The sequence below is a fragment of the Melanerpes formicivorus genome, unplaced genomic scaffold, assembly GCF_026170545.1.
Source record: "Melanerpes formicivorus ecotype bairdi unplaced genomic scaffold, bMelFor1.0.p_v2 SCAF_67, whole genome shotgun sequence".
In the NCBI taxonomy this organism is placed as follows: domain Eukaryota; kingdom Metazoa; phylum Chordata; class Aves; order Piciformes; family Picidae; genus Melanerpes; species Melanerpes formicivorus.
This window is the reverse complement of record NW_027142419.1, coordinates 779,794-793,072: the sequence shown is the minus strand read 5'-3', so window position 1 is coordinate 793,072 and position 13,279 is coordinate 779,794. Positions and strand designations below refer to the sequence as shown.

General features: G+C 50.8%; 1 protein-coding gene across 1 annotated transcript in view; it reads left to right on the top strand.

Moving 5' to 3' along the window:
• The first annotated feature begins 439 nt into the window (after positions 1–439).
• PAX7 (paired box 7) overlaps positions 440–13,279 on the top strand; it is a 70,305-nt gene continuing 57,465 nt past the window's right edge. Inside the window, exons 1-3 of the mRNA XM_068162840.1 lie at positions 440–458; positions 1,503–1,556; positions 4,670–4,869. Of these exons, the coding sequence (XP_068018941.1) occupies positions 440–458; positions 1,503–1,556; positions 4,670–4,869 (273 nt within the window). The remainder of the gene's footprint in view (positions 459–1,502; positions 1,557–4,669; positions 4,870–13,279) is intronic.

Sequence of the window (13,279 nt, the reverse complement as noted above, 5' to 3'; positions counted from 1 at the left end):
GTAAAGTGGAGATAACAGCAGTTGGGATCTGTTTGGAGATGTAAAGTGGAGATAATGGCAGTTGGGAGCTGTTTGCAGATGTAAAATGAAGGTCATGGAAATTTGGATCTGTTTGGAGATGCAAAATGGAGACAATGGCAGTTGGGAGCTGTTTGGAGGAGAGGTAAAGTGGAGATAATGGCAGGTGGGAGCTGTTTGGAGAGGTAAAATGGAGATAAAGGCAGCTGGGAGCTGTTTGGAGATGTAAAGTGGAGATAATGGCAGTTGGGAGCTGTTTGCAGATGTAAAATGAAGGTCATGGAAACTTGGATCTGTTTGGAGATGCAAAGTGGAGACAATGGCAGCTGGGAGCTGTTTGGAGTCCTGTGGCTAGAGAGTGTCACAGCAGTTCACGTGGCAAGCTTTGGCTCCCCACTCTCACAGCCCTGTAGCCAGCACGATGGGCAGCACGGCCACTGGTGCTGCTGGGACCAGGCCAGGTTCTTACTCAGCACCATCAGCTCTCCACTCCCAAAGCTTTGTGGGCAGATCAGGGATGCTGAGTTAGAATCCTAGCATGCACCAGGAAATAGCAGGGGGGTTGCCCTTCCAGGCTTTTGCAACACAGAAGAAGTGAGCAAGGTGAAGTGGAAGAGATCATAGAGCTGCAGAGTGGGTTGGCTTGGAAGGGACCTTCAAGATCATCTAGTTCCAACCCCTCTGCCATGGGCAGGAACCCTTTTGCCTCACTTCTAGCCCTTTTGGCATCACTTCTAGCCCTTTTGGCATCACTTCTAGACCTTTTTCACCATTTCTAGACCTTTTTTCACCATTTCTAGACCTTTCCCCCTCACTTCTAGACCACTTTTGGACACTTCTAGACCTTCCCCCACCACTTCCAGACCTTTTTTTGTCACTTCTAGACCTTTTTTGGTCATGCTTAGACTTCTTTTTACCATTTCTAGACATTTTCCCTCCAATTCTTGATGGTTTTGGTCACTTCTAGACCTTTTTTCCATCACATCTAGACCTTCCCCCTCACTTCTAGACCTTTTTCATCACTTCTAGACCTTTCCTCCTTACTTCCAGGCCTTTACTTTCACCACTTCTAGACATTTTTTCTTACTTCTAGAGCTTTTCCCATCACTTCTAGACCTCTTTTCCTCACTTCTAGACCTTTCCACTTACTTCTAGACCTTCCCCCATCACTTCTAGACTCTTTCCCATCATCTCTAGACCTTTTTTCATCACTTTTAGACCTTTTCCCTTACTTCTGTATCTTCCCCCATCACTTCTAGACCTTTTTAATCACTTCTAGTCCTATTTCAACACTTCTAGATCTTTCCTCCATCACTTCTAGACCTTTCCCCTTAATTCTAAGCCTTTCCCCATCACTTCTAGACCTTTTTCATCACTTCTAGTCCTATTTCATCACTTCTAGATCTTTCCCCCATCACTTCTAGACCTTTTTGTCCCTCACATGGGGACATGCTGGTTCCCAAGGCTTGTTGTATGCTCTGCAGGCAGTTGCACCAAGCAGGCAGCTGAGGTGTGGGCAGATGTTCACAGCGTTGCTGGTGAGTGGCCAAGAGAAGAGTTAGAGCTTTTTAAAGCCCTTTTAGAGCTTTTAAAAGCCCTTTTAGAGCTCCCTAAAAGCCATTTTGATGCTGCTCCCACCAAAGCCCTTGCCAGGTGGGTTGGGGCTTTGTTGCCCCACATGAAGTCACCACCTCTGGTGGTGTCTAGGAAATGTGAGGCTGTGGCACTGAGAGGTGGATTCGAGGCCATGGTGGTGTCAGGTTGGAGTCAAGGATCTCAGAGGGCTTTCCCACCCCAAACAATGCTCTGAGTCTGTGCTAAGGAAGCTGCTCCTGAGGAAGATTATTAATGACACAGAAATTAGTGGCTACTGTAATAACACCCCAAAAGTATGCTCAGCTGCAGAGTTAAATGACAATTAACTTAGGTTTTTCCCTTCCTCACACTGGCCCTCTCACATCCTGGAGCAAAACACAGCTCCATCCTCGTTTGTTTTGCCTCTCAGGCATTTCCAAACAAAGAGATCCCAATTAAAGCAGGACCAGTTGGTGCCTTAAGTGCTGAACTGCAGCTCCCTGCCTGAGCTGTGGGTTTCCAGATGTGCTTCTGCGCTCCGTGGTCCTCCAAGGTCCAGATGTGCTTCTACCTGCCCTGAATCATCTGGGATCCAGATGTGGAGGGGCTGTGGTTTTCAAGTGCAGATGTTCCTTGAGAGCCTGAAGCCTCCCTGATAATGGCCAGAACCATTCAGTAATGAACTTCTGCTGGATGTGGTGAAACTGCCTCTAAAATGTGGGATAGATAGAATCATAGAATCAATCAGGTTGGAAAAGACCTCAGATGCTGCTCCTCTGAGGCCAGCAGTGGGTTTCTGGCTGATTTCAAGGGGAATTAAAGTGTTCTTGGTCTAAATAGATGACAACTGCTTGAAGGTCTCTACAACTCCCTGAAAAGAGATTGGAGTGAGGGAAGAGTTGGTCTCTTCTCCCTAGTATCAGGTAGTAGAACAAGAGGAAATGGCCTGAACTTGTGCCAGGGGAGGTTTAGGTTGGGCATGAGGAACAATTTCTCTCCTGCAAGAGTGGGCAGGCACTGGAAGAGGTTGCCCAGGGAGGTGGTGGAGTCCCCATCCCTGGAAGTGTTCAAGAAACCTGTGGCCATGGCACTTTGGGATGTGGTTTGATGGCCGTGATGGGGTTGGGTTGCTGGTTGGACTGGATGACCTTAGAGACCTTTTTCAACCCAAACAACCCTGTGATTCTACAACATGAAGGGAGATTGTAGCCAGGTGGGGGGTTGGTCTCTTCTCCTAGGCAATCAGCACCAGAACAAGAGGACACAGTCTCAAGCTGTGCCAGGGGAAGTGTAGGCTGGAGGTGAGGAGAAAGTTCTTCCCAGAGAGAGTTGTTAGCCCTTGGAATGTGCTGCCCAGGGAGGTGGTGGAGTCACTATCCCTGGAGGTGTTCAGGAGGGGATTGGATGTGGCACTTGGTGCCATGGTTTAGTAGTTATGAGGTCTTGGGTGATAGGTTGGACTTGAGGATCTCTGAGGTCTTTTCCAACCTTATTGATGCTATGATTCTGTGACTCTGTGACTCTATGACTCTATAACTCGATGACTCCATGACTCTATGATTCTGTGACTCTATGACTCTGTGACTCTATGACTCTATACTTCTATGCTTCTATGATTCTATGTGTAAAGCTCCTGTGTATTGGTAAGCCACAGCTTGGAGACAGCAAAACCCCTCAAGGTGATGTGTTTGCTCCCCCGCACCCCCCCAAAAGAAGCCACCCACTCTCCCAACCAAGTTTCTCTGACTCCAGGCCAGCTGAGGTCTGACACCACATCCTCCCCATGAAGCCCCAAGACATAAAAGCATTTTTGTCTTGCAGCAAGCTGAAGGCAATGGCATTTTGTGGTGATCTCAGTGTAAACAAGCCAGCTCCGGGGGGACGTTTGCCTCATGCTCCTCAAACTGCCTCCCCACTCCAGCAGCTGTCGGCAGAGTCACAGCTGCTGTTCCCAGCTCTGAAAGGGAAGGAAAGGAAAAAAACAGGGCAGATTTTTGGATAATGATGGTATAGGAGTTGAGTTTAAGAAAAAAAAGAGAGAGAGAGAGAGAAGGCTGAAAAACACAGGCAGCAGGGAATAGTGTGGCCGGCAGGAGCAGGGAGGTCATTCTGCCCCTGTGCTCAGCACTGCTTAGGCCACACCTGGAGTCCTGTGTCCAGTTCTGGGCTCCTCAGGTTAGGAAGGACATTGAGAGACTTGAAGGTGTCCAGAGAAGGGCAAGAAAGCTGGGGAGGGGTCTGGAGCACAGCCCTGTGAGGAGAGGCTGAGGGAGCTGGGGTTGCTTAGCCTGGAGAAGAGGAGGCTCAGGGGAGACCTTCTTGCGCTCTGCACCTCCCTGAAGGGAGGTTGTAGCCAGGTGGGGGTTGGTCTCTTCTCCCAGGCAGGCAGCACCAGAACAAGAGGACACAGTCTCAAGCTGTGCCAGGGGAAGTTTAGGCTGGAGGTGAGGAGAAAGTTCTTTCCAGAGAGAGTTGTTATCCATTGGAATGTGCTGCCCAGGGAGGTGGTGGAGTCCCCATCCCTGGAGGTGTTCAAGAGGGGATTGGATGTGGCACTTGGTGCCGTGGTCTAGTAGGCATGAGGTCTTGGGTCACAGGTTGACTTAGAATCATAGAATCATTGAATCAATAAGGTTGGAAAAGACCTCAGAGATCATCAAGTCCAACTTGGCTGGATGTTAGGAAGAAGTTCTTCAGAGAAAGAGAGATTGGCCATTGGGATGTGCTGCCCAGGGAGGTGGTGGAGTCCCCATCCCTGGAGGGGTTTAGGAAAAGACTTGATGGGGTGCTTGGTGCCATGGCTTAGTTGATCAGATGGTGTTGGGTGAGAGGTTGGACTTGATGATCTCTGAGGTCTCTTCCAACCTGGTTAATTCTAATTCTAATTCTATCATCCTCGTGGCCCTTCTCTGGACACCTTCCAGCACCTGGCCATGGATGGCCATGGACAGAGGATGTGTGGTGAAGGACACTCTCACATGAGATTAGTTCTCTGAGCTGCACAACTCCTCCAGCAGGCCCTCTCATTACAGCAGGTAACCACAAAAGCCATCTCCCACTTCTTCCCCCACCCCAGGTAACAGGCTGGATGAAGGCTCTGACGTGGAATCCGAACCAGACCTGCCCCTGAAGCGCAAGCAGCGCCGCAGCAGGACCACTTTCACCGCCGAGCAGCTGGAGGAGCTGGAGAAGGCCTTTGAGAGAACTCACTACCCAGACATCTACACCCGAGAGGAGCTGGCTCAGAGAACCAAGCTCACCGAGGCCAGAGTTCAGGTGAGCTCCAAAGCTGGCACATGGCAAGGCAGCCTGGTGGCACAGCTTCTTCTTGGCCTTGGAGGAGGACATGGTGGGGTTGGGATGGAGGGGATTCAAAGGTCTATGATGTGGATGAACCTCTTCTTTGGGGTCATGGTCACAAAGATCTGAGACTGAAATCCAGTTCTTGCTGATCTTGGGGAAGGAGGTGTTTGGGTTGAGGTTGTTCAAAGGTATATAATATGGATGAACCTCTTGTTTGGGGTCATGGTCACAAAGATATGAAATCCAGTCTTTTGTGACCTTGGGGAAGGGAATGGTGGTGCTGGCATCAAGGGTGCTCAAAGGTCTATGATGTGGATGAATCTCTTCTTTGGGGTCATGGTCACAAGGATCTGAGACTGAAATCCAGTTCTTGCTGACCTTGGGGAATGAGGTGTTGGGATTGAGGCTGTTCAGAGGTCTATAATGTGGATGAATCTCTTCTGTGGAGTGATGATCACAAAGATCTGAGACTTAAATCCAGTCCTTGATGACCTTGGGGAAGGGAATGGTGGTGCTGGCATTGAGGGTGTTCAAAGGTCTATGATGTGGATGAACCTCTTCTTTGGGGTCATGATCACAAAGATCTGAGACTGAAATCCAGTTCTTGATGACCTTGGGGAAGGAGGTGTTGGGGTTGAGGGTGTTAAAAGGTCTATAATGTGGATGAATCTCTTCTGTGGAGTGATGATCACAAAGATCTGAGCCTTAAATCCAGTCCTTGATGACCTTGGGGAAGGGAATGGTGGTGCTGGCATTGAGGGTGTTGAAAGGTCTATGATGTGGATGAACCTCTTCTTTGGGGTGATGATCACAAAGATCTGAGGCTTAAATCCAGTTCTTGATGACCTTGGGGAAGGAGATGTTGGGGTTGAGGGTGTTCAAAGGCCTATGATGTGGATGAATCTTTTCTTTGGGGTCATGATCACAAAGATCTGAAGCTTAAATCCAGTTCTTGCTGACCTTGGGGAAGGAGGTGTTGGGGTTGAGGGTGTTCAGAGGTCTATAATGTGGATGAATCTCTTCATTTGGGTCATGGTCACAAAGATCTGAGACTTAAATCCAGTCCTTGATGACCTAGGGGAAGGGAATGGTGGTGCTGGCATTGAGGGTGTTCAAAGGTCTATGATGTGGATGAACCTCTTCTTTGGGGTCCTGGTCACAAAGATCTGAGACATAAATCCATGCTGGGCTTGGGGAAGGTGATGTTGGGGTTGAGGGTGTTCAAAGGACTATAATGTGGATGAACCTCTACTTTGGGGTCATGATCACAAAGATTTGAGACTTAAATCCCCTTCTGCAGATTCCCATGGATTTGTAGCTATGCCATTTGGATGTGGCCCCTTGCAGAGGTACCAGCTGGAGGGTTTCCATCCAGGTTGGGCCCTGGAGCCAAGCTTTCCTTGCCTTGGCAGGGGCATTTAGCTCTCTGTTTGCTGCTGGAGGAAATTCCTCCATTTGCCTAGGAGGGAGCAGTGTGTGTGTGTGTGTGTGTGTGTGTGTTTGGTGTTTCAAGGAGCAGCCACACCATCTATCAGCCTTGCCCCAGGGGGAGCAGATCAGATTTTGCTAAGTTTGCATGTGCTGTGTGTGAATTCTGCAGCAGGCTTTTGGGGGGGGTTTAGGTTTTGTGGGGTTGGGGTTGGGTTTTTTTCTGCCCTCAATCTCCAGAGAGCACAAAAAGGGCTGGAGGAGGGGGGGGGGGGGGTGGGGAGGGAAAAAAAGGGGAGGAGCAGGAAGGGAGGGTTTGGAGCTGGGGGACTACTGACATCTACACGATTAATAGCCCTTGTGGGAACTCCACACAGAGACCCTTATGTCTTCCAGATAAAGGCTGGGTCAGCAGTGTGTGCAAACATGCAGAGGGATAAGGAGTGTGAACAGATCTGGGGCTATAATAGAGTCCCTTGGGGAAAGGGAAGCAAAGGATGGGGGGGGAAGGAGGAGGGATTGGGGGATTGTGCTGGGTTAAAGAAGTGAAATGGAGACCCCAGCAGTTTGGCCTCCGTTAGGTTTCGTGCTGGGCAGAGAGGTCTCTGTGCAGACAGTCAAGAGTTGAGCTGTGGAGGGAAAGAGCACTCCAGGCTGGTGACAAGGACACAGCTCCTCCACAGGGAAAGTGGCTTGGGGAGGGGGAGAGGGGGGTTGGCTTTTGGTGTTTTGCTTGGTGATTCTCAGGACACTGAGCTCAAAGTGCTCGCTCAGAAGCCAAAACTGCCCCAAAATGGTTGCTTGTTTTTGCACCACCCCCAACCCCACTCTGCTGCTGGATTTTCCTGAGTGCTTTTTTTCCCCCCTAGCTATCTGAGAATGGACATTTCCTTTCCACACCTGGGACACTGCTTAGGGACTTTCCCCATTCTCCTTTCCCAACAATATGCTAAGGCCCTCACAGCGCTGCTGTGGGCTCCCCTCTCAGCCTCCCTCCAGCATTCCTTTAGAATCAGAGAATCACACAATTGTCAGGGTTGGAAGGGAGCTCAAGGCTCAGCCAGTTCCAACTCCCCTGCCATGGCCAGGGACACCTCACACTGCAGCAAGTTGCTCACAGCCAAATCCAGCCTGGCTGCAAACACCTCCAGGCATGAAGCTTCCACCACCTCCCTGGGCAACCTGCGCCAGGCTCTCACCACCCTCCTGGGGGAACAACTTCTTCCTCACAGCCAATCTCAATCTCCCCACTTCTAGTTCTGCTCCATCCTCCCCATTCCCTCTCAGTGCTGCAGTGGGTTCCCCTCTCAGCCTCCCTCCAGCTTTCCCTCTCGAGGTGCTGGATTCTCCTGAGTCCATCAGCCTCCTGGAGACTGCAAAAAGGAAATCCAGCAAACTTCAAACTGCTTCTCATTTTGATCTTAGCTAAAAGGCTGTGCCAGAGTGTTCAGCAAGTAGCAGTGCTGATTTGCCAGCCACCTAGGTTCATAGACTGGTGGGGCCTGGGCAAGTGGCTAATTAAGGTGACCAAGCTACCAAAAGGTGAATTCCCCTGTTTGTGTTTTGCATATTCTCTTGCTAGTTGCTTTTCCTTGTGTAGATAGACACAAAATGTGAAGGGAGGGATAAACTTCTGCCCCTGTGCTCAGCACTGCTTAGGCCACACCTGGAGTCCTGTGTCCAGTTCTGGGCTCCTCAGTTTAAGAAGGACATTGAGAGACTTGAAGGTGTCCAGAGAAGGGCAAGAAAGCTGGGGAGGGGTCTGGAGCACAGCCCTGGGAGGAGAGGCTGAGGGAGCTGGGGTTGCTTAGCCTGGAGAAGAGGAGGCTCAGGGGAGACCTTCTTGCTCTCTCCAACTCCCTGAAGGGAGGTTGGAGCCAGGTGGGGGTTGGTCTCTTCTGCCAGGCAGGCAGCCAGCCCCAGAACAAGAGGACACAGTCTCCAGCTGTGCCAGGGGAGGTTTAGGCTGGAGGTGAGGAGAAAGTTCTTCCCAGAGAGAGTTGTTAGCCATTGGAATGTGCTGCCCAGGGAGGTGGTGGAATCCCCATCCCTGGAGGTGTTCCAGAGGGGCTTGGATGTGGCACTTGGAGCCATGGTTTAGTTAGCCATGAGGCGCTGGGTGACAGGTTGGACTTGATGACCTCTGAGGTCTTTTCCAACCTTATTGATTCTCTGATTCTGCAGCGAAAGGACTGATAAAAAGGGAGTTTCAAGGGAGAACAGACTTTTGCTGCCACCTTTGAATGAGGTGAGAGAAACCTGTGAAGAAACCATGCTGGGGAAGGAAGGAAAAGCTCTGAAGCAGCAGGGCAGGTTCTCCCTTTTCCAAGGTGCTCTGGCTGGGAGAGAGGAGGGAGGTGAGAGCAAGAGAAAGCTAAATAAATAAGTAAGGAGAAGCTTTCCCTGGTCTCAAGCTGTGATCTCTGTGGCCCCCCCTGCTTGCTCCCAGGCAGCTTGCATGGGAGGAGGTTCGTGCCAGGGCTCTAGGAGCAGCTGTTCTCCAAGGCACATTCCTGATGGCTTTCTCATTCCAACATCCTGGCAGCGTCAGCTTCTTCCCACCACTTGTAAGCCTGCCGCCCCTTGTAAAATTTTCTGGCTATCAGAGCAGATCTTTTACTGGCTCTCAGCATCTCCCAACTTTAGGCCATCAAGTTCTTGTGGAAAAGAAAAAAAAGGGGGAAAAACAGCCCCAAAGCCCAGCCACACACACATGTCCACACATGCAGCCAGCCAGCAGGGAATCTTCTACCACCTCAGAGTCCCACTCCTGTCTCACCAGAGTTTGTAATGCCAGGAGTGATGAGCTTTGGGTGAAGGATGGCTGGAACAAGAGTAGGGCCAGATGAGAGCTGGGGTTCTGGATGTTAAAGGCCATGCTAACACCTCCCCATCTCTCTTTCCCCCCAAACTTAACCATGCTAACAAGTAAAATGGGAGGCAGGTGTATGGAAAGTGGTTTCTTGACCCATAGCCACCAAAGAGACTCAAGAGCAGCCTCTACCGCCTCAGAGTCCCACTCCTGTCTCACCAGAGTTTGTAATGCCAGGAGTGATGAGGTTTGGGTGAAGGATGGCTGGAACAAGAGTAGGGCCAGGTGAGAGCTGGGGTTCTGGGTGTTAAGGCTCTTGTCAACACCTCCCCATCTCTCTTTCCCCCCAGACCTTACCATGTTAACAGATAAAATGGGAGGGAGGTGTATGGAAAGTGGTTTCTTGATCCATAGCCACCAAAGAGACTCAAGAGCAGCCTCTACCACCTCAGAGACCCACTTCTGTCTCACCAGAGTTTGTAATGCCAAGAGTGATGAGCTTTGGATGAAGGATGGCTGTAACAAGAGTAGGGCCAGATGAGAGCAGGGCTTCTGGGTGTTTAGGGCCATGCCAACACCTCCCCATCTCTCTTTCCCCCCAAACCTTACCATGTTAACAGATAACATGGGAGGCAGGTGTATGGAAAGTGGTTTCTTCACCCATAGCCAGCAAAGAGACTCAAGAGCAGCCTTTGCTGCTCCTCAACTCATTGCTTCATTCACCTTCTGGATCTCAGTGCCACTGCACTGCTGCACAGCCATGGCTGAGGAGTCCCTGGGTGACACCCAAGGCTCTGAATCACAGCAGCTTACAGTACATTAGAGGCCGGAAGGGACCTCCAGAGATCAGCAGGTAATATCACTGGAGGTGTTTAGGAAGAGACTGGATGGGCTGCTTGGTGCCATGGTTTAGTTGATCAGATGGTGTTGGGTGATAGGTTGGACTTGATGATCTCAAAAGTCTCTTCCAACCTAGTTAATTTTTCTTCTCTTCTCTTCTCTTCTCTTCTCTTCTCTTCTCTTCTCTTCTCTTCTCTTCTCTTCTCTTCTCTTCTCTTCTCTTCTCTTCTCTTCTCTTCTCTTCTCTTCTCTTCTCTTCTCTTCTCTTCTCTTCTCTTCTCTTCTCTTCTCTTCTCTTCTCTTCTCTTCTCTTCTCTTTCTCTTCTCTTCTCTTCTCTTCTCTTCTCTTCTCTTCTCTTTTTTCTCTTCTCTTCTCTTTTCTCTTCGCTTCTCTTCTCTTCTCACCCCTCCCCTCCCCTCTCCTCCTCTCCTCTCCTCTCCTCTCCTCTCCGAACCTCTCCGAACCTCTCCTCTCTGAACCTCTCCTCTCTGAACCTCTCCTCTCCTCTTTGAACCTCTCTGAACCTCTCCACTCCTCTCCTCTCACATCTTGGGTGTTGCTCTCAGGCTTTCTCACTGTCTCTGGCAGACAACAATCCCATTTTTATTCATCTCTGTCCAAGCACTGCCCAGGAAGGAGTGGGACAGTCTCTCTCCTTGCTTCTTCTTCAGGTTGCACTTGATGGTCTTAGAGGTCTTACCCAGCCTTAATGGTTCTTTAATTCCCTGATTCCTCCTCCTCACCTCTATTTGCATCACCACGTAAAAGGTGACACCAGCTCAGCCTCCTTGCTTCTCCCTGGTACTTGAGTGTTCACATCCCATAATCTCTTCCACATGAGAAGCTGATAGCTCTGTTAAACTTTATTGGCAGGCCTCAGAGGCTGGCTGATCATGCAGCTGTCCAGCTAAGTGGGAGTTTGACACGTTGACAGCTAATAAAATTCACAAGCTGAACACCAAGGTGGGGGAGAGGAGGGGGGTGAGGAGCACTTCCAGGCTCCTGTTTCTCATCTGCTAGGAAGATCATGGGAGGGGGAGCAATAGTTTTGCAAGGTCACTGCTGTGCTGGTGTGGTTGAGACCCCATACTCCAGCAGCCTGACCTGGATCAGCGAGAGTTTGGCCAGCAGGGAAGGTGATCATGGCCATGTGCTCAGCACTGGTGAGGCCACAGCTTGAGTGCTGGGCTCAGTTTTGGGCTCCTCACTCTAAAAAGGATATTGAGGGGCTGGAGTGGGTCCAGAGAAGGGCAAGGAAGCTGGGGAAGGGTTTGGAGAACAGGGCTGGTGGTGAGGAGCAGCTGAGGGAGATGGAGGTGTTGAGCCTGGAGAAAAAGAGGCTGGGGAAGGGTCTGGAGAACAGGGATGGTGGTGAGGAGCAGCTGAGGGAACTGGAGATGTTGAGCCTGGAGAAAAAGAGGTTGGGGAAGGGTCTGGAGAGCAGGGCTGGTGGTGAGGAGCAGCTGAGGGAACTGGAGGTGCTGAGCCTGGAGGAGAGGAGGCTGAGGGGAAACCTTCTGGCTCTCTACACCTCCCTGAAAGGAGACTGGAGCCAGGTGGGGGGTTGGTCTCTTCTCCCCAGTGATAGACAGAGAGGAATGGCCTGAAATTGTGCCAGGGGAAGTTTAGGCTGGCCATAAGGAACAATTTCTTCCCTGCAGCAATGGGCAGGAATTGGAACAGGCTGCCCAGGGAGGTGGTGGAGTCCCCATCCCTGGGGGGGTTCAAGCAACCTGTGGCCATGGCACCTGAGGGCATGGCTTAGTGGCCATGGTGGTGTTGGGTTGATGGTTGGACTGGATGACCTCAGAGAGCTTTTCCAACCCCAACAATTCTATGATTCAGCCTTCAACCACCCCCATAAGGCATGAGCCATGACAAGGTTAATCCCAAATTGGGCACAGTCAGGGCCAAGACTGCCATGGATTGCTGGGAGGATTGGGATCACAGCATCAAACCCCTTCCCAGGGAGGCCACCAGTGGAAATTCCCACTGAGCTGTTTTGGTGCTGAGGCAATGTCTTGACTCATGTGCCCACACTAATTGGCCAGCACTAAACTGATTCTTGCCCATCTGCAAGAGAACAAGCTGGCAAAAGCCAGGCCTTCATGGATTTGAAACTGCAGCCTAAGTGCTAAGCAACCCACTGAGTTCACATCAGGGAAGCTTTGGGGTTGGTCTCAGATGTATTTGGGGTTGAGTTTTGGGGTTTTTTTTTCCCACCAGTTCTTTGTAATTATCTGACTGATGATGTCAAAGATTTTCTGGTGGAGGGGGGAGAAATAACCATAGAAGAACTCCTTAAGAGGATTCTGTGATCATTTGGTAGCCTTTTCTCCCTGGCAGTTCTGGAGAAAGGACATTTTGCAGAACAACTCTGTCCTCAGGACCACTTTAGCTTCACCAGGACAATGTTTTCCAGTAGGGAAAGAGCTTTGACAGAATGAACCAGGTTGGAAAAGACCTCAGAGATCATCAAGTCCAACCTGTCACCCAGCACTTCCTGACAACCAAACCATGGCTCCAAGTGCTACATCCAAGCCCCTCTTGAACACCTCCAGGGATGGGGACTCCACCACCTCCCTGGGCAGCACATTCCCCTGGCTAATTACTCTTTCTGGGAAGAACTTTCTCCTCACCTCCAGCCTAAACCTCCCCTGGCACAGCTTGAGACTGTATCCTCTTGTCTGGTGCTGGGTGCCTGCCTGGGAGAAGAGACAAACCCCTACTTGGCTCCAACCTCCCTGCAGGGAGTTGGAGAGAGCAAGAAGGCCTCCCCTGAGCCTCCTCTTCTCCAGGCTAAGCAACCCCAGCTCCCTCAGCCTCTCCTCCCAGGGCTGTGCTCCAGACCCCTCCCCAGCCTCATTGCCCTTGGGAGCAGAGACCAATGCCCACCTGCCTACAACCTCCCTTCAGGTAGTTGTAACCTCTCTGGGCAACTCATTCTGGTGCCTTACCACCCTCATGGGGAAGAATGTCTTCCTCATAGAATCATAGAATGGGTTGGGTTGGAGGGGACCTCCAAAGGTCATCCAGTCCAACCCCCCTGCAACGAGCAGGGACATAGTTTCATAGTTTCATAGTTTCATTCAGGGTTGGAAGGGACCACAAGGATCATCTAGTTCCAACCCCCCTGCCATGGGCAGGGACACCCCCACACTAGATCAGCCTGAACAGAGCCTCATCCAGCCTGCTCTTAAACACCCCCAGGGACGGGGCCTCGACCACCTCCCTGGACAACACATTCCAGGGTTTCACCACTCTCATGGTGAAGAACCTCCTCCTCACATCCAGCCTGAATC